Raw genomic sequence first — 24071 nt, 5'->3', positions numbered from 1 at the left:
CAGCATTCTCTAGTGTAAGCTTGGAGAAACACAGACTAAATTATTTAATGCTAATTAAGTTTTACTTTGTATTTATTTCTAGCTACAGTTGTATTTCATTATTTATTTCTGTTTCTAATTCAAAATTCAATTTAATGATTATTATTGTAATTAAAGTACATTTAAAAATATCTTTAATTATATTTTAAAGAGTCTTTAAAGAGTAAATGGTTAAACATCCTGATTAACTACTTAAATATTCTTTTAAATTAAAAAATTTATTGTTTATTATTTTATTTCAAGTTTTTGGTTATGCTAATTTATTTAATTATGCAAATATTAATTCCAATCTATAACAGATATGCTAATAATTAATATTTGTGATTTCTTTTTTAAGAAGTGAATGCATTGACATTTACATTGTGCATTGATGTGAAGCAAATGCATTGACGTTTAATCATAGAATAAGAATGTTAATTATTTAAGAAATGTAAATATTTAAGCTTCTTAAAAAATTTATAAGCTTATTTAAGCATGTAATTTTTTAATTAATTTATAAAAGGCTAAAATTTACAGAAAAATACTATTTAACTGCTAATTTTTCACCTACGAACATGGCACATAGGAAATAGAACAGAATAACAGATAATCCTAATCTATTTCCTACATGATGGCTTGAGAATGGTATAAAGCATGCCAAAAATATTAGAATTTAAGTATTTTTTGGAAGTTAAGGCCTTCTGTATGTAGTTGAAGTTATAAGGTTAAATATGCAAATAATATGTTGAAAGTTTATTTACTTCATTAAGTTTGAAAAGAACAAGCATTGTTTTCCTTCTTAATTAGAGTCATAAGTTTATTTCAGCTGAATAAAATAGAAAAGTTACTTACATTCTTTAAGTATTTATAAAAGTACATGTTAAAGTGTTACATGTTAAAAAGTTTTATTAAGTATACACCATAAACTAAAATTCAGCAATAACTTTTTTATGTTTTGCTTTTAGATCATTAACTATACAAGAATGCTTTTTATACAATATGATAAAATATGCTAATTGTTATTTATTTTAGAAATAGAACAAAAAAGTCAAATACCAACCATATTGGAAAATTTTCAATCCATTAAAAGTTATCATTGTCCAAAGATAATTCCAGCCGTTGGCATGACCTCGCATTCACCTCCTAAACGGAAAAGTATCGTATTAGGTGAGTTTGTTTTTCTTTTTAATTTTTTGAATATTGTATAAGGATTCTTCATATAGTTTGTTCATATTGAATATTGTTTAAGAGAATTTTTAAAATGCAGTAAAAGCAAATAAATATCAACAAAAATAATACTTCAACTTGGTGCTATATTCAAAAAGATGAGAAAAAAGCACTTAATTCAGGAAATGAAAGTAAATTTTATCCAGAAACATTTTTTGTTCTTTTATAAAAACATCATTAAATAAAACAATTAACATCTTCTATCACTGAGAATATTTTATTTAAACACAAACGTTTTCAGCCTAATGGAATAGGCCATCTTCAGGTGAACTGGCATATGAACGTATTTCAAAATTGTGTTTAAATAAAGTATTCTCAGCAATAGAAGGTGTTAATTGTTTTATTTAGTATTTAAAAGAAGCTGAGTTTGATATTTAATTAATGAACATTATTAGTTTGAATGTAAAGTTGTTCTCTGTTTTGAATGTATTTATTTTAAGACACTTGATAAATTTCACAGCTGATGATGATGATCTTATAAAAGAACAAAAATATTTCTGAATAAAATTTAATTTGGTTTCCAGAATTAAGCATTTTTTCCCCTCATCTTTTTGAAATAAGTTTTGTTTTTGTTTTGTTTAATGTAAATAGAAATCAAAAGCATTCAAGATAATTTGCAAATATGATATCATATTTCAATTTAATAAATAATAAAGTTATGCAACAAAACAAAAAAAAAACATAAGCAGAATTAAAAGACAATACTTTCATATTGTTATTTTATTTTTATCCTGTGAAAACCCACCGATTTAGAGAAGCTTTCTTGAATATTTCTCATGTGGATTCAATTTTTTAATTTTATTATGAAAAGTCTTCAATATTTCTTTAATGATCTTCCAAAATAAATATCGCAATGAATGAAAAAAAGCATATGAATAAATGCTATACTAAATCTTTACAAATTTAATGTTTTGTTTTTAGTAAACAGAAATTATAATAATTTACATAAGTATGTTAAAAAATCTTGGCTTTAACTGAAGTGAATTTTAGTTAATAAGCAGGAAAATACAATTTTATAATATCCATTTAAAAATTTTTTAGCTTTTATGTTATGTTCAAATTGCAGATAATTTTGCTTCATTTTGGAGAAAAAAGTATTTAAAATTTGGTTTCAAAAAGATTTTTTTAAATTACAGAATAAAATGTAATGATTATTTTAAGTGAAAACTTTAATACAAAAAAAGACTTGATTAGAACTACATTAGGAGAAATAATCTCAAAGAAGGAAATAGAGGTGGAATGAGTAGATATCACATTGTTTGAAGGATTGGAAGAAAGAATAAAAACACAGATGCACGGAGAAAGTTTCAATTTGTGAAAAAAACATGAATGTCGAAATGATATATAAAAAGGAGTGAAATCTTACTGGCAGCATTGATTCAAAAAGATTATTGCCAAAAAAGGAAATTTAATTAGTGTTTTAATGTTTAATTCTTAAGTTATTTTGATTTTGATTTTGGGAAAAGTAAAGTTCTTATAAATAGATTTGATGTGTGTAATGACAGTTATTTAGACTTGAAGGTGGTTTAGTTACATGCATTGATTTATAACAGACTTCAATGTTTGTGAAAGAATTTCAATATAATTACAAATACAAATGACTGGACTATATACAAAATAATTATAAATTTATGTGAACTTCTGAAAATGTATCAGTAAGACCCAAAAGTACTTTAATTTTAAATTTTAGAATATTTACTTCAATAGAAATAGTTTATAATTGTATTTTAAAAACTATCAGTTAGTAATTAATAATATTTTTACCATGAAAATAACATAAAATGTTTAAAATAATTCATATATACTTCCTAAGTACAGTACTTTTCACAGCATTATAATTATCATATTGTACACATCAATCCGATACACTGGTATTGCGAAATAATCTATCTGATTATTTATCGGGCTATATTAAGGCTGATTAATAATCAGATACAAAGCAATTTGATTAGAGGTAAATGGTTAAGCTGCCATCTCATGTTAAATTTAATAATTATAAATTTGTTTAAATATAGCACGATAAATAATTCAGCAAACTGTTTGGTAACATTACAGTTATCGTCTTCAAACATTTTACCTTCGAACAGAAGAGTAAGAACAATTTATTTTAAATTCAAAACAATGTTAATATAATTTATAATAGAGGATATATAAACATTTAGAATACATAATGTACTGTAAATAATTTATCCTGTACTTTTATACTTAAGAAATTTTTTGTAAAAGATGTGAACGATCATTTTAATATATATTGTAATTAAAACAATCTTGTTTGAGATAGGATTTCAAATGTTTGCTTACAGAATTATATTTCATATACTGTATTTAAATTTTGCTTGACAACAGATTAATAAGGCAAAGTCTATCAGTCTCAATTGTTTTTTAATTTTTTAGTTTTTATCAATTTATTATTGCATTCCTACATATTTTTATATTTATTAACTATAGATATTTCATAAGGAGGCCAGTATTTTTGTTTAAAAAATTATTTTCTTTGTTTTAAAATTTCTTGAAAGTAAGTAAATTACTCAAATGTTGAACATTTTTTAATGATATTTTTATTTCATTTGTGAATTTTTCTTAAAGTCACTTATCTTTGTTATAGAGTTTTATGAAAGTTTTTCATTACAATAAACCATTCTCAATAATTATTGTTGGACATAATTTTATCACATTTCTCGCTCTCTCTCTTTTTTTTCTTGTTTTTAATAGAATTGGAATGATAAAGTGCTTTCAACACTTGGAAAAAGTTCTGGATTAGTATCTTCATTTTTTTCCTTTACTGTCTATTATTTCATTGTCTTTATAAAGGGCTGATCTCCATAAATTTTGCTATAATCATAATTTTATCTCATGCAAAGTCTTAATTGTAATTTCAAAGGATAGCTACACAATAGGAATTATAATGATGTATGAACTTATGATCTACAGTATAATCAGCTGTACTTCAAAATTCCAGATTTCATTATGAAGTTACAATTTGACCATAATATAATAATAATTCCTGATAACAGAGAAAAAAAAAAAATGTAAAGAATCAGAGAAATTTAGATGAATTTGAATTTCTTATATAAGAGACTAAAAATAAATGTAAAAGTTAGAAGAATAATGTGGCTATGAATGGGATTGATTTATTAAGGCTGTTGATGTATGGAAGAAAGAAAGCAATTATTTTCACAAAAGCAATGTTAAATAAGATAATGCAGAGTATGATAGGAAGATTTTATTTATTTATTTGTGGTTTTAGCCCTCTTACCGCTCAGAGAGCGCAAACCGGCCAACGATAGGAAGATTAGTATAAGACATTTAGTTTCATTATATAAATTAAAAGAGTTAACTCAAATATTAAGAAAAGGAATAGCAAATTTTACATGAAAAATCTTGGATTTTTGATTCATCCTTTTCAGATAATTTCAAGTTTTTATTCAATATTTTATAAAAACATTTTTCATACTATCATTCAATTTTTGGTCAAGAGGATTAGTCTTCATTATTTCCATAGGATCTGCTTTATAAGTGGGGAGTTTCAAACATCTTGAAAATACAGTAAGTCTAAAAGAAAAAGATCTTGGAAAAACTAATAAAGGAACAGACTTAAGGATGCATTTGAAATTAGGAATAACTAAAATTGGAATAGGAAAAAAAATACAAAAAAGAGTTTTGTATCTATTATTACATAAGAAAATGCATTGAGAAGAAGTAAAGATATCTGATAGTAAAACCAGGTTCATTATTATAGAAGTAATTTTATCAAGAAATGATTTCAAGATCTATTTTTTATAATGAAAACAAGTTTGAAAGACAAAAAGAATTATAAAGTTAAATTATTTTGAGAAAAAAAAATAATTGTAATTTTTAACTGAAGAAAATAGAATGCTAAAAGTAAATGCCTTATGAGAAATTTTAAGTGTCTGGTTCTTTTGAAAAATAAACTTAATTTAAAAATCATGTAGAATACATTTAATTATTTTTATGAAGGTTCCTGTAAACCTATTAACATTTTGTTATTCATCTGTTCAAAAAAAAGTAATCAAAATATCTTATATTAAAAAATTCATACAGTAACAATATATATACTTACTTTCAAGCTTAGGAATTAGTTTTTGATTTTGTAATTTTTCTAGTAAATATCCAGCATACATTGATTTGCCAAGAGATTCGTTTAATAATGAATTCATTCCATTCTATTAATATTCTGTTCTATTTCTTAGATTGAAAATATATCTGCAAAATTATTTAGAATTTATTAATAATAATAATTGCTAACATTTATAAGAATCAATGTAATCAAAATGTAATTACTACACCTCAGATGTTATGATTAGATGGTCAAATTAAAATAAATATACTGTATACATCTTAATGATTATTTAGATTATTTGTGTATTTTTATATGATAAGACTAAAGTGAATGGAAGTTAGTAAATAAATAACATAAATTAGAAATAAATATCTTAAATAAAAACGTAAATAAATCACATGAGAATAAATAAAGATAATTGTGTTCTTTAAGAAGCATTTTGAGATGAATCATTCCAACTTGACAAAGAATTTTCTAAACTATACTGAATAAACAAATTCTAATTGTGCTTTTAGTTTACATAATATTATAAATTAGTAATAAATAATTTTAAAACTCAAAATTAAGATATTTTTATTTTATTAAACTATGATAGCTAGAAGCTACAGGTGATCTCTTACTTATTCTGAAACAAGAATAAAAGTCTATGAACATATTTTTAAAACTAGATATTTATTTAATTATTCTTCTGTACAAAAACATAAAAAAGTAATTTTAAAATCGTAAAATAAATAATCAGGATCCATCCTTGTTAATTTTTGTAGATTTTAATAATATATATAAACACAGTACTATTGTATATAAGGTTGCCAACTTTCAGAATAAAAAATTCCAAATGCAATATGAAAAAATAAATTTGAAAAAAGTGATGAGCAGAAGAAAACCTACAATCTTGGGAACATTTCCTTCTTCTCTTGATACTTATGATGATGATGGAAAGTCGAATGGCTAAAGTAACTGGTTAAGGTCTTAGCCTACATTTGGGATCTAAAAGCAAATCTGAACGTATTGAAAAACCCCAGGAATCTTTCATGGATGGTCTGTTCCAGATGTGTCGAATCCCAACCCTCACCACTCTGCTATTGCCATTGCAGATTTGGTGGCAATGGGTATGATTTAAAACAGACATTTAGTGTCCACAAAGTGGAAAGGACAAAAATAAAATAAAAAACAAATTAATGGGAATGAAAATAATTTTGATTACAATTAGTAGTACCAATTTCTTGAGGATAAAGGCACAATTTAAAAAGAAAAAACATAACTTGTTCATTTTTTACTGCATTTCCAAACAATTTTTAAAAATTAACTGAAAGAAATTCCAGACTGTTGGTGACCCTAAGTATATATATATTAATTATCTCTAGAATATATAGTCTAGGATAGAAATGGGTATAGAGAAAGACTTGAATAGTAAAAATGTCTTCTTTAAATTCATGCTAAATTTATTAATTGGTTGTTCTACCAATTAATCATTCAACAAATTGATTCAATTGTTCATCTAATATAAATAGAGCCTAGTAAAATACTGAACAGGAAAATATTCCTAAGTGAATAATAGTCAATATTATCAATTATATCAGGTCTAAAAATGTTACTATATAGAAAAACTGTACATTTACTTCTGTAATTTTATTTGGGTTTTAAGTAAAAAGAAAAAACAAGACATTATCTTTGTATCGTGTTAGCAAAGACACGTATTACTCTATAATGTTCATGTCATCTTGGATATGATTACATTAGCATAAAAGTTTTACTTTTGCTGTTGAAAAATGGACATATGAATTTAGATATGGTCTAACCATTTGAATATTTTTTTAATAAGACAATTTGTAAGGATGAAATAAGTAAAACAAAGTAAAAATTGTTGAATATAGTGGGTGAAGAAATTGTCCAATTGAATGCAACAAGTACAAGAATTTTCATGGAAATTCGAGGAAAGTTTTTATGTAAGAGATGATTTTTTTCCCCTCTTTATTTAACAACCCATTTTCTTTAAATAATCTCTACAGATTACAATTTATCTGAATCCAACCTAGGTATATAAATTAGTATTAAAACAATATCTTAAGATAATAGCGACAAAAATATGTATTTTTAATAGTGTAAAAATTAATTTTTGAAAAATTTAAAAATGTTATTGAAGACATAATTTCATTTAAAAATTGTTTACTTTTGTATATTATTTAAGGATTTTGTTTGGGAATATTTCAAGACAAACTGACAACTTGGTCATAAATTAGGATCAATATGATTATAAGCATTCTATAAACAAATGTAAAAGTAAACACAGGAATCAATTCCAGTGTTTCTCTCTCAATGTAATGTATTAGCATATTAAAAGATGACAAGTTTACTTTCACTTCTTAATAATTTATTGAAAAGGAATTTACTCCAATACAGAAGTACCTCCTTATATTAATGGTAATACAGTTGTCATTTTATTTTAGATCCAATTATAACTTAAATAAAAATACAATAACTAAACATAATACAAAGAATGATGACTTTAATACCCATAGTCTGAGGAAAAATTAATTTAAAATCATTGATCTTTCATTGTAGTTCTGTTGATAGACCTCATAATGTAAAAAACTGTGATATAAAACATTGTCTGGTAGTTGGAGACTTCTAAGATTTTTTTCTGTTTTCTGTAATAATTGATATTTCATCCAATGAATTTTTAAACAAATATGAAAATTGAAAGGAATGTAATAAATTTTTTCAAGCTACAGATTCTTTAAACCAAGTAGCATTTTTCGAATCAAAGATAAGAAATTCATACCAAATGTTAATATTATTATTATTATTAACAGTTGTTTTGAAAGAACTTACAGGTGACCATAGAAACACGGGTCTGTTGTTATATTTGTTTTTTTCATCCGAACATTTGCTTATATGAATTATTTGAGAGAATTTTGAACTTAGAAATCTACAGAATCAAGTTTTGAAATTTTCAAATGAACAAAACATGCATGAAAAATAAAGAAATAAAACGAGTTGAAATAATGTTAAAATTAATTTAAAACAAAATAATTAAATTATTGTATAAAGAACAGAAGTTGATATAGATTCGAATTAAATTAGGCTGACATTCTTGTTTTTAATACTGCTATATGTTTCTAATGTAATTTTTTCACATTATTTCTCGAAATATTTTGGTATTTAAAATATTACTAGAATAAAATCTGTTAATTATTTTTTTCTTTTTTTTATGAAGAGTGACATTAACTTTTACGAAAGAAAAATAGTATTAATTCTTTTAAAAAATCGATAATATTTTTATTAAAGTCTGAAGTTTTAATTTAGACTTTTATTAAAGTATTATTCATTTTTAATCAATTTACAAAGATAAAATATTTTATCTTTCGGGGGGGAATCCAAAAGGTTAGAGAATTGTTATTAAAAGTGGAAACTTTTATTTGATGCCGTGTAAATTTTGGGAAGCGATTCTTTTGTTTTCTTCTCTGATCCATATCATTGCTACAGTGCGGATCAAACAATGCATTGTTTTCGTAGTCTTGATATTAAAGAGCTTTATAAGGTCTTCTTTAATATCACGTGGAAGGAAAGTAAACCGATTCAAGGTTTCTGTTCGCAGCACTAAGCTTAGCGGATTATTTACACTAAACTGGATTAAAAAGAGGAAGAAAAGAAAAATTGTTACGTTCAATTAAAGCTGCGAGAAAACTGCAACCTTCAAAAAAAAAAAAAATCGGGAAAACAATCGACGACTTTAATAAAAGTATCGAGTAAAACATATTTAATCAATTATTCGAAGTGTTATAATTTGACCCATTCGTAATGTAGTCATTGTGGTAAAACACATTCAGTTACTACTGTAAACCCGGATACTTAATATATATACATTTTCAATAATTTAGTTCAAAACAAAATGATTTTAAATTAAATTGAATAGCATAAGCAAAATTTACGTTTGCAGAAATGAATAGAACGGATGCGGTTCGCGCTTAAATGAGAGCCGTACTAAAAATATCACAACGAAGAACGATAAGAATGATTAAAGTTTACGAAATTTATAAATTCAAAAAAAAATATTTGACGGGTGTAAAACTTACGACTGTGAAAATAAATCGGGAACAAGAGAAATCATAGAACCGTAATCCCCTAAAAGTGTTACGTACTGTACGTGAATCTGGCTCCAATTGTTCCGTACAATTCACGTGCCGGGGATGGTAGCGCCAACCTCGGAAGATAATGTCAATAATACGTGGATTTTCCCGGGTTTTCTCCCCGTCCGTAACGCCTAAATAGGGACCAGTTATACCCTTTAAAAGACTTCCCGGAAGGCATCCCCCTAGGCAGATCGCCCGGGTGTTGCCTCGCCGTAACTAAAACAAACAGACCACCCTTTTCCGCCTCCCGCCGTCCTTTGAATTTTAAAGCGCGCTTTTCCACCCTGGTTAAAAACACGTTACTTATTTGTTTGTTTATTTAAGGAGTTTAAAATTGTCCCATTTTATCGTGCGTATTTTAGCCAAACCCGGTGTATTCCCCGCCGTTTGGCGATGTTTCTATATACTCCGCAGTTCGTTAATATAAAAACGTTAGAGATTTACCAGAGAAAATTTATCGTATTTTTAGACTAAGAACCATTGGTATTTTCCGAATACCGTATTGGCCGGCGTGTAAGACGCGCCCCATTTTCGGGAAAAAGTGCGCTTTACGCTCCGGAAAATACGGTATTTAAATCGACGTCGACGAAATTATTAAATCACTCCAAGTTTCCCCCTTACTCAATTTCTTACCGGACATGGCAAATTTTCAAATTATCTACATCGATTTGTGAATAAGCAAAATGATCTGTGTGCCATATGCGGACAACCGGACAGCGTCGACCATTATCTTTTTACCTGTATTTCTCTCGAAAGAGAACGTTTAGAACTAAAAATCATTGCTCATAGATATAACCTCAACTGGCCATGCAAACATGAAGATCTCATAAAAAATAAAGAAATTTTTTCTTCCTTTCTTCTACTAGTTAAACGCCATGAGACTATAGCAACCTACGCAACTAGGGAATAATTCTTAATTTCAATTACTTTTACCTTACTTGATAAACTTGTTTATTTTCTTGAAAACTTCTTGTAGTCTTGTTCTTTTATTCGGTTTTTGAAAGTCCTATTATTGTTGTTGGATTCGCTATATTCGACATAGTTTTGAGGTTAACTCTCTTGCATTTTCTGTCGTCAATTGTTAACGACCCTTTTCTTACATTTGCCACTTTGCTGAATTGTCAGAGGACTTGACAGATGAAAATGTTTTACTACCATATAAAGGCTTCGATGGATACGTGATTATTAAAAACATTCAACATACTTTGATCACTATGTCTCATCTATGACCTTTGTGTTCAGTCAACGTGTTTATTATCTTCATAATAATCGAATACATAACTCATCACAGTCAGTTCGCAAGAAGAATTGCAAAGTCTCCTGGCCAAATAAATTGCTTCAGTGCAGAATCATGGATGTCTTATACACATTGTCTCTGACGTAGATACGTGAATTAACATAAGATATCTTGGATACATTGTACCGCAGACACGTGACATTTATAAAAGAAGTGTGGATTATGGATATCTTGAAAACATTGTTTGAGCTGTAGACAAGTGACCTTAATTGAACCTTGTGTCCTTATGCTAAACCGTTTGCTTTCTCAGCGCCTCTACTGCAATATGTGTTTTCTCCATTTGAGAAAGGACATGACATTTGGATGCAGCCTATGTGCTGTAACGATAGAGACGTGCTAGGCAATTATCTGAGCCCATCTTGTAGTAACAATCAATGCCTACTGCAAGTCTAAGGAAACTTTGCATTGATGTGACTGGATAAGACCATTATCGATGTGATTGGATAAGAATACGCCGTTGGATTAGAAAAGCAGTGTTCAACTTTGCGACTTGGCTTCATAAACTTTTGCTGGTTGATAGTCTGAGTGATCTAAACATCTGTGTGATAAGAATACACCATCCAATCAGGAAAATACTGTGCAACATGCAACTTGGTTCCATAAACTAGTGATGGTCGATAGTCTGTGTTATCTAAATATCTGTTATGAAGTATACACGGCTTCAACATTGATGAGCTTCGACAAAACTTACCACCAAACTAGAAAAACTGTGCTGTGGACACTCGGTTTCAAGATTTCATAACATTCTGTTTGTATTACGATTAGAATACAACACGCTCAGTTTATTGTTATATAGCATAAGTTTAGTTTTAAGATAGTCATAAGTTTAGTTTTAAGTTAGTTTTAGTTAATTTTCGTTCACCTCTATTTTATCTTATGTACTGTACTTTCTTTTTAATAACCTGCATGACAAGCTGTAAGATTATATCTATATTGGTACACCCAACACCTGTATAACCATTTCTATTCATTACCACGGTATCGATTTGTAAAATTCATACTGATATTGTATAACTTGTTTACTTTGTCTTCCTACAATTTGTCAAGCGGTTTTATCATTTGTAAATTATATTTTCATATAAAAAATTGTATATATATTTCTCAGCTATGTATAATACGGTACTGGGAATGCACCTGCAAGGTGCCTAATAAAGAATAAGTAAGTAAGTAAGTAGTATTAAATCAGTTTTAATTTCCGAAGGAAAATGCGAATAGGATTTTTTTTAGAAATCGTTTGCTGGGAAGCCATGAAATATTTAATAACTCGATTTTAAATAGATTTTTGCAGTTGGTTATATTATATTTGTTTAACACGTCCATTACGGAACGGGTAATGCGTTGTCGGAACAGAAAATATCGTCTAGAAACATTAAATGCCAGTAAATGCATCTTATTTTATGAATTAACAAATAAAATATTTAATGAAAATGTTAATAGGATTTTCCAAATTTTAATAATAATAATAATAATTGAGGGGGGAAGCGCGCGGTAACGAAACGGAACGTTAAATCGCTTAATTGAATGCGTTTAAAGCGATTTTAACTCGGTAGAAAGTAAATGTTACGTTTTGATTAACGTTAAAAATGCTTTGGAAAGTCACGAACTTTACCGATAAAGAACATTATTTTTATATACTTAGTTATACGCCGATTTGTTAAATGGAGGGAAGGAAAAAAGAAGTGTGTCTGTAGACGAGTCTTTTAAATTCTAATATTGTTTCCTCCCTTTTAAGTCAATTAAATCGACTTTTTTTTTTTTGGTTTAATTTTCCCGAATAAATCGGTAACCGGGCGCGATTTCGTTTGAATTAAGTAGTATTTAAATTTCGAGAAAATTATATTTCTTAGCGCCCGGCATCCCAGGGCTGAGAAATTCGAAAGTACTTCGGCGAAAGATGTTAATTATTTATTTTGAAAATGTCCGGTAGGTGTGGCCCGTCTCCGTCCAATTGCGCGTATAAACGTAGCCGTTTCCGGCGGTTGAACGTTTGTTACGATTTAAAACCCGAAGTTAGAATTTGATAAACCGGAATTAAATAAGAATATTGTACTGGAAACTAAGTGAAATTTAATCGGTTGTGTTCCTATTAACGTCTCACGCCAAGGATAAAGTAATTACATTCCGTTAAATATGCGCAATTAAGTTTTGTCCGTAACGTACTTAGTTTTGAGAATTTCCACTTTTCCGGTAGTGTTTCGATTTGTTTTAAACGGAACTTTAACGGCTGTAATTTCCATAGATATACGCCGAGTTGGGTTTGGTACGAAAAAGAAAGAAATAAACTAAGAAATTTTCTCTTAATTCTGTCGATATTATTTAGTCTTTCGGCTCGTATACGGCTTTAACATCATAAAAGAAGACGTACTACTTGCCGTTTACGTACATTTATACCGGCGAACATTTCCGTTTGCTACGTACAGTACAACAGTTTCGTAACAGAAGCCGAATTTAATGTAAAATGCCGCCTAATCTTGGGTTTTGATGGGTATTCGACTATTGTTAACTATTGTTCGCGTGAAAAGCCCTAGCTTACGGGTCCTAAACTACCGATTGTCTGCCTGGTTCCTATAAACAGCGCAAAGATTCCAAATTAGTCATCTTTTGGAAGAAGAGAGAGAGAAAAACCAGTCGGAAGATGGAGCCGGAATGATTCGTCATTAATCTAATCCTCGAGTATTTATGACGACGATGCGCCGCAACTTTGCGAAATTAAAGTCATTCGACGGAGAATGCATTAAAATTGATGATGGATACACGAAATTTTTAAAATTCGTCAACGGTTTACGCTAAGGATTTTGTTACAAATATTAAACAATAAACTGGAAAGATTTGTTAAAAGAATCGTCCGTATACGCATTAAGGTGAGACGAGGGTGGATGCGGGTCCACCCTAAAATCTCTTCAATCACCCGCCCTCCCACTCCGAAATGACTTATTCCAGTTTATCTACGCTGATTATTGGGCTGCAATTTGAAAAAAATTATACACCTATAAATTTCCATTGTCGTCAGTCGTCTGTCTTTCCTTAATCTCGAGAACGGAGTTAGAAAGATGAAAGACCAGATACGGAAACCTCGGCCGATTACTATATACGATTCAATTCAAAAATATCCCCCCGAAAGGTGTCAGATAAATGACCGGCACAGCTTTACCGTTAAAGGAAAAGTGTGGTGTACGGGGGCAAGCCGCCACTAATTTGAAATGGAGAGCTTGTATTCTATTATTGGAGGGTTTTTCGAAATGCGAACGGGTGATCGGCCAAGTAATTACAGTCCCGGCCAAACGGTTTTTTTACGCGTACGTCATTCGGAAAATCGACCGTTAAATTTAAAAAATTATTTCGTCGGACGATAAAGTTTACAGACAAACAACGTTCCTTCCCTCACCCGGAATGAAAAACCTAGCTTCTTTACCGTTCCTTACATAAATATATTTTGGAATCGAACAATCATTGGGTGTATTTTCGACTGGGAGAACCGTTTTTACGCTATTTCCTACTAATAATTTCCCGGTGTGGAGAAGGACGGGAAGAAACGGTTTTCTCTTCCCTCTTCATTATACATATTTATATACAGTATCTGTCACCGGTCTCGTTTCAGACTCCCTACACGGTTTTATTTACGGCATTTCTCCTCCAGAACACGTCGATAAGTTACGTATAAAAACGGTGCTTTTACAGAAAAATTACGCGGCATTAAGCAGAAACCTCGGTAAATGCTTTACGAAAATGAAAATTTTAACTAGACTGGACGGACGATACGGATAATTAGTGAAAATATCAAATCCGTATCGTAAAGTAGGTGAAATCTCTATCTGTCCATCGACCCGTTTTATACCGTCGATTATCACGTATTACGGATGTCGGATTGGTACCAAATGAATAAAAAGCCCCCCGAACGAAGTAAAATAGCGGCGATGGGAGGCTTCCAAAGACGGAGTCGGTATTCGTATTACGGCTGATGGAAAAGTCGATTAACCCGAATAAAATATATCCGGGTTAACCGAGTTTCGGACCACTCCTTTTAAGTGGCTCTGTTCGTAGAACGGGGATTATAAGAGACGGTAACGGGCCGAGAGACTTCTTTTAACCGGGTTTTCGCGAGGATTTCGGACAACGACGGAAAAGGAAAAGAGTAAGACCCGAGGTGACTTCCTAATCCCGCGTGCGGCACCGTCTCTTCCCCGGTCGATACGCTTTCCTCGTCTCCGGTTATTTGTAACGTCCCCTCCAACGCGGACGAAAAACCGAGGGCCCCCGACAAAACGGAGGGCCGTTTTGTTGGGGGCCCGTTTCTCCGGGAGGGCCGCGGCTTGGTAACACGGGCCGGCACTCACCCCTATTCGTTTCTCTTTGCAGAGGACAACCTGCGACGCCTGCACGACATCCACGAGGGCATCCAGCGACTTCGTCGACTCGACACCCGCGACATGCTGCTGCAGGTGAGTCTCTCCTCTTCTCTTTCTCTTCCGCGATCGGCGCCGCCTATTTAACGTTTCCCGTCCGTTCGGGCGCCCGGTCCGGGGAGGGCCCGGCGGGCGCGGGGAGGAGCGGCGCGGAGGACGGGACGGGCCGCCAGGCGGCGCTGCCGGCGGCCGCCGTCGGCCGGAAGCGGCGGAAGGCGGGCCCGCGCCGACTTCCTCAGTCGACGGTGCGCGCCGGCGTCTCGGGGAAGCCAGATGAGCGGCCGTCGGTCGACCGGATCCGCCCCGTCCCGTCGGAGCGTCACCCGCCGGATGCTGGACGTTCTGGTGAGTGGCCGCCCGCCCCTTTCCTCCCCGGCCCGCGGGCCCCCGGGCCCCCTCCATTTCCGGGACTTCCGCTGGCCGTCTCCTCCGTTCCTCCCGGAGAGGGGGACGCCCTCTTCCTCCTTCGGGCTTTCTTTTGCCGGTGGGAAAAAAGTCTTCCTTCTATCGCGCGCCCTCTTCGGTTCCACCTTATTATTATCGGAAAGGAATGCGACTTTTCTCCCCCGGAGGAGAAATTAATGTCCGGACCCATCCGCCGAAATTTTTTTCCTCAAATTTCGGGGATTTCTTACTCCTTCCCGGTTCTTCCGGAAAGAGCGAAATTTTTCCCCGAAACTCGTCGCGGCTCCCGAATTTTCCTTTCGCCTTCTCCAGTTTTTGCGCTCTTTGGCGGGAGTTTCCGCCGATATTTTTCCGTCGGTAAAACCGGAAGTTTGATTCGGTTTGGTTTGACCACGAGGGGGAGAAAACGGAGGAAGATCGGCCGGATCGACGCGTTATTAATTCCATTAATTGGCGGGGTACGAAAGCTCTTCCACGCGCTCTTTCGTCCGTAAAAACTCCCGGCGTTTCCTATGCAAAATTCGTCCCCAGGAAACTGTTGGCTTCTTAAGGATGTGTTTTGTTACGTCGACCGTGGCTAATCCAGTTTCTTCGCTAATCCGGCACTACTTTCGCCCGGCCTAATTTCGAGTTTGTGGTGTCGCCTCACCCACGCGCCGCTACCGTTGGGGGTGCTCAGACTCGGTCACGCGTACCGTAATGACGAAATGTACGATAATTCGACAAGAATTTTCGTTTGATCTTTGCCTTTTCTCTATTGACCTACTCGTACCGATTTACGGGATATTTTAGACGGATGAGAAGGTTAAGCGTACTCTAACTTCGCCCTCGGTAATCCGGCAAAATAGCTTATCCGGCCTCCTACGGTTTCCGAAGATGTCGGATTAGCCGTGGTCGACCCGTATAAAGAAAGTAGAATTTTCTTACGGTTTATTCGATATCGCGCCTTTTTATTTGGAAGAAACGGAAGGAGAGGATAACTTCTGTACGAAATCCAACCTCCGTCCTTTTTTGCTTCGCCGGTATAAGACTCCGTCCTTTTTTGCTTTGAGAATCGCCGGTATAAGACGAAAGAATTAGGGATTTAATTGGGTGGAAAGTAACGATGGCAGATTCGAGATTGTTTGGAGTTAGCGACTCGCCTCTCTCGCCTTTTCTTTCCCAGAGGGAAGCTACTTTATTATTAAATAAAGCAGCTACGGAACGCGACTAGCTTCTCGCTGTCGCTTCCGCGCCGAGCGGAAGCGATAGAAAGGGGAAGCCCATCGAGTGTTCTGTACAGTACAAAAAAGCGTGAAATCGTAATCTCGCGTTTCGGCCGTCTTTGTTGCCTTGTAAGCTTAACGCCGACTGCGAGATAAATTCCCTTACTTCATTAATGTTTGACTTATTAGGCCTACTTATCACGCGCGATAAAACGGGAAAAATTCCACGCTAACGTTGAAAAAGTGGCAAAAACCTAAAAACCCGCCGGGATTGGTGTGTGGGGAAAAATCGTTAGATCGTCGTTAAGTGCCCGGGGCGAGTCGTCGTCTTGGAGAACTTTCGGCGCGCATTTATTTGTCGCCACCCTAAAATCCCGCCGGAGTGTACGGAAACCCTACGGTAGGGTCGGAAGTGGCAACGCCGTAAAGAGGACAAAGAGCTTTCGAGTGACGACTCGATTTCCTCTTTCTGTATCTACAGAAAATATTGCTTTTATGGTCTTTCGAACGCTCGGGAGGATGGAAGAAAACTGAAGTGGCAACCCAAGTATATATAGAATACAGCGTTTAGAACTTAGTTTATTCTCTCGTATGTTCTTTAAAGCATTCTTCGTTGAAAACTTACCGATTCGGATATTTGTATTCCAAAATGTGGGTATTCCTTAACGTTCTAATATTTACCAGGCGGGTTCTTTGTCTTTCTATCCTCTCTACTCCAACATTTTTTGTTTCTGCGTCAATAAAGGAGCTAGAAAAGGAATTATCTCCCCCTTTCGATACTCCGACAATTATCTTAATCGTATTTTCGCTTATTTATGTGTTTTTTTTTAATCTCGTAATTAGTTTTTTTCTCGGTTGCTCGGAAAAAGTAAAATAAAACCGAATGTCGAGTAGACTGCGATTAATTATCGAAGCGTCAACCGGGTCGTTCCTTCTACTTACGTCATCTTTCCTTTGTTTCCGTCTTCGAAACGGTTACTAATTTCGCTTTACTCTCCTCGAATAACGTAACCGTCTACGGTCGAACTTGGATTTAGCGCCTCCGAATGTAGTGTGACGCTAAATCGAGGCGCGGTACGTCGAGCGGTAAGAGTTATGTATAGAAATAGCCGACTCGATGGTTTGGTCCTTCTAAATAGCGCCACTGTGGTAAGTTTCGGCTTTTGGGGGTGGCGCCGTTTACAAAGGTACCGTACGGAGGTTCGACCGCTCATATTTCTGTAGAATTTCAAAATATGCCTCGGTATAAATCTAACTTTTGAATTACGAATGTCGAATTTGCTCCCCTTTGTTAAGTAAAACAGTTGGAACGTTTCTTTCCGAGAGAAACGGCGCCAGGGCATTTTTATGAAACGTTTTCGAATTATTGTTTAGCGAAAACCAGCGCTTAATTAACTTTCGCTTATTTATTCAATAAAGTAAGTAGAATAAGGAATAAACTGCTAGATCTTAATTGCCAACGAAGCTTAAGGGCCGCCTTGCCAAAACAGTTACGCAAATTTCATTTGAATAAAATGAAGCGAATTCTGTCGACAGTTTCTACCGTTTGTAATTTTTTTCCGCGGATTTATTAAAATAAGCCAGCCGCCGATAATCGTTATAACATCCGAAGAACAGGCCCGAACTTCGATGTAACGTCTTATTAATTGGCATCACCCGCGTAAAACGCCGTATTACCGGATCGTCCCCGACTTTCGAACTCTCCGGCCGTATCGCCCGGGATACTTCGGTTTAGCGCCAGGCTCCATTTATCGCCACTTTCGGAAGGGAAGAAACTGTGGCGTTAAATCGAAATTCGACCGCAAACGATTTTGTTGGATCGAAATTTAATCGCGGTTTAGCCAATCAGAATTTGTTGGGTTTAAAAGTGCAATGAAGAGGTTTTTCTCTCCCGGTTATAACGCCGAAAGCTCCAGCGCAATATTACGTAATTAAGCTCCGACGCAATTAGGTGTAAGCCATCCTAAGAGGAGTCTAAACGTTTTATTACGTTTTCTGCGCACGAAATATTTTTGTTGGCGCTTGTTTACTCGCCTTTCACGCGTCATTTGTGTGTTTTGGACGGTCGATCGATACGGCAACCTGTTGCTGCGCTTTTAATAAAAACTGATTCTTCCTCCCAACACTCGGGATAACGTTTTCGCCGCAATTATTTTCCTGGCCAAATTAAGGAAGATTGCATCCGGGAATCGCTTTCCCCAGGCCCAAAATTCGACGGCTTAATCTCGATATTTTGCATTTTTGTTCCGTTAGCTGCGCGGATCGGCCACCGGGGACGGATAAAAATAGAAAGGACGTCGAGCTAAGCAGTTTATGCCGTTTAAATTACGCATTCATTCTTTTACGCGACGAAGATTTTGGGGATTTAGGGAAATTTCGGTGGAAAGGCAAACGTCGGCTCGGATCGATTGCGCATAAAATCGTAATTTCGGTTGTGGAAAAAACTTTCTGTTGTTTCCTACGCATTTGTCCGCTTAAATTACGCTTACTCGCCGTATTTTACGTTAGCTTATTACTGCGCCGGTTTGTTTACCGTACAGAGATTACGAATAATTTAAGTATAAAAGTATGCCGTGGATTTTTACCTGGATCGTAGGCTTTTCCGTGAATTTCATTTCGTAAAATTTCGTCTTTTGGCCTCGAGAAATGGTGGTTTTAAATGGATAAAAGACACGAACGTTTCGATACGTTTGTTTTTTAGTAAATGGTAAATATTCCCGGAAGGCCAAGGGAGAAATCGGCGAGTTTTTACCCGTAAATAATAAATTTGTTTATTTAATTTAGGGAAAATTTTGCGTTACTCGCTGGTATTTGCGATTTATAATTATTAACGTCTTAAAGTCCGGCGTTAGTGTCGATTGATGGAGATTTAATAGACTTCTCTACGTAAGAGATTCCATTATGGGAGTAATTACCTTAAAAGATATTAGATTACCTCTCGAGTCTCGGCATTGGTTAGTTCCTTTCTTAATCTGCGAAGGTGGGTTCCGATCGTCGGTAGCTCGGAAGTCTCCAGAGAATAAGAAGAAAAATCACCGTCTAAATTTGTAAGATCTTTACGTCGATACTCGGGGGTGTCGGCGGGTTTCCTCCGCTCGGACGCAACGATTCTTCCCGTTGCCCGCCGATAATCGACTAAATAGTTATTCCGTTACGCCCGTCTGCGGCCGGAATTATTTTTTCCCGTCGAATATTCGTTTAGTAATTACGTCTAACCTCGGATTTGCCAGTTGCATTCTTCCATCGTTTTTGTTTAAACATAAAATCTGGCGCCTTTTATTATTAAGCCCGAAAGGGGAAGAGGATTTCGATCGATTCGAATGTGGATGCGACCAGATCGACGGCACATAAATACGAAATGGTGTATCTCGGATTTATTCCCGTCCCTAGTCGAAGCGACTTTAAATATCGAATCTTAAGAATGAAATTGCCATTCAATTTTCCTTATTAGTTACTTCCGAAAATTTCCCTTATATGACGGGTGTTAAAGTCTCGTCCCCTTATATAACGTAGCTTAAAAATTATATATTATCCTGGCTTATATTCCGTAAAATGGCGCCGGGAAAATTTTACCGAGTTTACTACGGACGTATTAACTTCATTTACTTTATAAATTCTCATTAATTACACGTAACGTATATAGTGTGGTTACGGTGGGTAACGGGTTTTTATTTCAAAAAAACCAACATTACCAAACTGTCGAGGTTCGCATCCGGACGGATCGACGGGCCGACGGACGCTATAACCGATTCGACCGCAATCGGGATAACTTAAATTCCAATGTTCTTATTAATCAAAATGTAGACATCGATTATTCTACAAATCGATACTTTCCGCTTGTACGTTGCGCGTAAAGAAATTCTTTAGACTTAAGAACGTCTTAATTTTGCATGGGGGCGCAATTTAATAAATTCTCTTTAATTTTATCTTCAGTTTTTTTAGAGTAAGTACGAAATTCCCGTACTTCGCTCTACATTCGATCCATATTTTTCCGCTTCTCCGGATTAGTTAAAATACCAAAGAACCGGCAAATTGTTATCCGGCGTAGAGCTACGTCGATAAATAATTTAACATTTCGTTCCTTCCGAAAGACGTTATATCGAAAAAGCCGCGCCATTCTTGCCGGATTGAATTGGGGAATAAATATCGATCGTCTTAAAACCAGAGTCGAGATTTCGGTTCGAGTGTGGTTTTCGGAATTCCCGCGTTGCTCTCATTCCCTATCTCCCTTTCCGAATTCGGGTTATCGATCTACCGCAAATTCTTCCGGAAATTAACGGGAAGACAATTAATATCTAGTAACCGCGTTAAAGAAGGTGCGGGTGTCGGCTCCCGTCTGACGATATTATACGCGATAAACCGTCCTTCCGTCGCGCAATAAATATGAATAAACGCAGATTTTCCATCATTTTCCGAGCGAATTTCTATACGCGGGTGAATCGTTGGGAACGGAATCCACTTAGGATTGGAATATTTTTTCGTAAACGAAATGTCGGTAACGAAAGGAAAAAAAAAAAATGGAAGTAATTAGTTGGAATCCAGATGTTCCTTAATGGTTAACTTAGCAGCGGGATTCAAATTCGATTTGTTTCGGAGTAAATTCGCGCTTTCCCTCCGGAATCGCACCGTTTTTACTTCTTTGTACCCGTTTGTGCATTTAACACCCCGTTGCGATTTAGATTTAAATGCGCTAAACAGGAAATGAAGAGAGAAAGAATACTTTCGTTTAATTCCGGAATTAATAGTTACAACAGGCGACTACTTTCTACCACGCTGTATTGCGATTTTTTTTTATCACGTTTTAATTTTTAAAAAAAGTGACTTCCGCTCCGGACCAGAAGTTCGTATATAAGGTGTTGGGTCGGGTGCTTTCCACTTTGTTATAGGTATATATCCACGGCGATCTACGATTAGAGTTCTATACCATCTTAAGGACCTAACATAAGGTAATCGGGGTTTCCAGTTTTTAAGTTTTTCATATCTGGTCTCGATTTTCGTCTATCTAACCCAGTTTTGGAGTTGAAGGAAGGAAGGGCAGTGAGAATGCACGGGTCTGAAATTTGAAAATTGCAAGGCAATAACTGGATTTATTTATATTTTTGGAAATATCTCTGTTCGAATCCAACGGAATTTGAAGCGCTGTTTCGGTACGGACGATCTTCTTTCTTTCTCGTTTCGGAGGGACGAAAGTCGGTTCCGGTTTTCTTTCGCGTTTATTTTCGAGAATCGCGGCGATTTATTTGGAGATTTCTGCCCAGACAGTTGGGGAATTAGGCGGAAATTTCTTTCCACGGCCTTTCGAAATAAAAGACGAGCGGTCGTCGCTCGTCTCTTGGCTTTGGCGCAGATATTTGCTAGTAATAAGAAGCCAGGTAAAGTTTTCGCTTTTCCGTTGGCTTTCGATCTTCTGACCGGATCCGTTGGAGACCGGTGAGAGAAGATTAAAGGGATAAGAGGCCGCCATCTTTTCCAGTCGGACGACCGTCATGGTTTTTAGTTTAAGGCAGAGAAGTGTTTATCTTTTTCTATTGTGTAACCGCTTTATTCCCGTCATTTGAAATTCTGTGGAGGAGCGGGGGGAGAGGCTCGGGATTTGGCAGGATTTATCCACTCGATTTCTCTCGTTTCCAGCGGCAGGTTTTTTCTACTTCGTCTAAGAGGAAGGACGATCGATAAACGAAGCGTTTCGATTACCCCCTCTGCCCTGGCGGCTTTTCAAACTTTTTTTATTTTTTGCGGTCCTTATACCGGAATTAATTCCCAAGATTGGCTTTTGTTGTCGTTTTGTTGCGTATTTCCGTTTCGGTTTTCTTACGGTTTCGTTGGATGGGAGGGTGGAAAGACGACTCCGTTCTATTCTTCGTCGAAGAAAGGACCGCGAGTCGAAAAGTTCCGGTTTAAAAAAAAAATAATAGTAATAATCGCCAATGATCCGGCGGTTGCACGAAAACTGAAAGACGATTATCTTCTTTTTCTATTGGATGCTCCGGAAAAGGTATTAAAACTGTTTAAAGAAAATGCTCTAGGCGATTTTTGTTCTTCGATCGACAAATACGTATTATTTAAAAGATAAAAAAGCCAGCAACCAGTTACGTAACTTTGTGGGAGGAAAACACTGATACAAAAGTAAAATTGTGGCGCCATACGTTACGAGTTTTCGTTTAAAAATAAGTTTTACGTTATTAATGATTGTAAAATGGTAAAAGGCTTAATTTTCTGTACGGCGATAAGTTTTATAAAAGAAAATTGTAAACATCGATAACGAGTAAAATCTCTATTTCGTCCGACCCAATTGATATACGATACGTGAACCTCCCGTATCTCCCCACCTTCTCGACCCTTAGTCACAAAGATTTAATAGCATCGATGCCCGTTATACACGAGCTATCGAGCCAAATTCTGTTCCTTAATCTTTACCTCATCTCGAGATGTTAAATGAAATAGATGCCAACACAAATACGAGTATAATACAAACACACACACACGCGCACACACGGAACTTTCTGTTTGCGTTTTTTGGATTCAGGAGGTCTCAAGGTGGAGATTGTCAAGAAATCCGGAGGGTCAGATTTGACTCGATTCCAATAATTTTTATTGTTACGTAATAGCCGGTAAAGTAAAACGAAGCGCGTAACGGAGGTATAATCTACGAGTGTTCCGGTCTCTTCCGTGCCATTTTCGAGGGGAGAGAAAAGAGTTATATCGTTATTAGAAGACGGAAAAATCCCATTTTTTATTCAGGGTTTCGAAGGAGATTGGTTTTTTTACCCGGTTACGCCGGCGGTTGTCCGTCACCCCTTACTTTGGTAACGCCGTTTAGTAGTTTTTCTCTTTTGATGGTTTCCCAAGAACTTCCGCCATCGTCACTTCCGCCCGGAAGTGACGATTACGTTAAAGACCCCATCCCCTTCGCCGGTGGTCGGGATCTGTATCGGTAATTCATTTTATAAGGCGCGGTTAAATCTCCTCTTGTTTCCTCCTACGAAATGTTCCTTGCCGGGTGTAATTTTTGGAAGCCGCGAAGAGTGGAAATTTCGTCGCGTTTCCGATACAATTTTTATAATTCTGGTAGGAAAGGGGAGTGCGTTACGTGTCGTGAAAATAGAATATAAATGTTAAAATAGAAACGATTTTGAGAAATTTTCTCGTTAATCGAAAGTAAAACGGACGATAAAATTCTTCTTCTGAACGTAAACGTAGACGTAACAGGTGTATCGCCGGTCGACAGACTAATCTGGCCATCGGTAATCCGGCCCTAATTTCGGCAAGCGTAAAAGGTTCGGGGTGCTCGACTTTGCCAGA

At 35.0% G+C, this 24071-nt stretch overlaps 1 protein-coding gene and 1 long non-coding RNA gene across 8 annotated transcripts in view; one reads left to right on the top strand and one right to left on the bottom strand.

Annotated features, from left to right (window-relative positions):
- LOC111619843 (rho guanine nucleotide exchange factor 18-like) overlaps positions 1-24071 on the top strand; it is a 261855-nt gene that overhangs the window by 124006 nt on the left and 113778 nt on the right. For 6 of the 7 annotated variants that reach the window (XM_023361663.1, XM_023361664.1, XM_023361668.1 and 3 more), the window contains exons 8-9: positions 1051-1185; positions 15113-15195. In XM_023361663.1, coding sequence (XP_023217431.1) covers positions 1051-1185; positions 15113-15195 — 218 coding nt within the window. Of the gene's footprint in view, positions 1-1050; positions 1186-15112; positions 15196-15413; positions 15505-24071 lie in introns of those variants that run through there. The other variant, XM_023361670.1, reaches the window with a different exon arrangement.
- On the bottom strand, positions 514-15322 carry LOC111619846. The gene is made up of 3 exons (XR_002755829.1): positions 15091-15322; positions 5327-5469; positions 514-1161 (listed from the first exon to the last, which is right to left on the bottom strand). It is a non-coding gene; the product is annotated as an uncharacterized LOC111619846 (long non-coding RNA).

The sequence above is a fragment of the Centruroides sculpturatus genome, unplaced genomic scaffold, assembly GCF_000671375.1.
Source record: "Centruroides sculpturatus isolate CEXI.00-Female unplaced genomic scaffold, Cexi_2.0 scaffold138, whole genome shotgun sequence".
Classification (NCBI taxonomy): Eukaryota; Metazoa; Arthropoda; class Arachnida; order Scorpiones; family Buthidae; genus Centruroides; species Centruroides sculpturatus.
The sequence above is the reverse complement of the archived record's forward strand: the minus strand, read 5'-3'. Positions and strand labels throughout refer to the sequence as shown.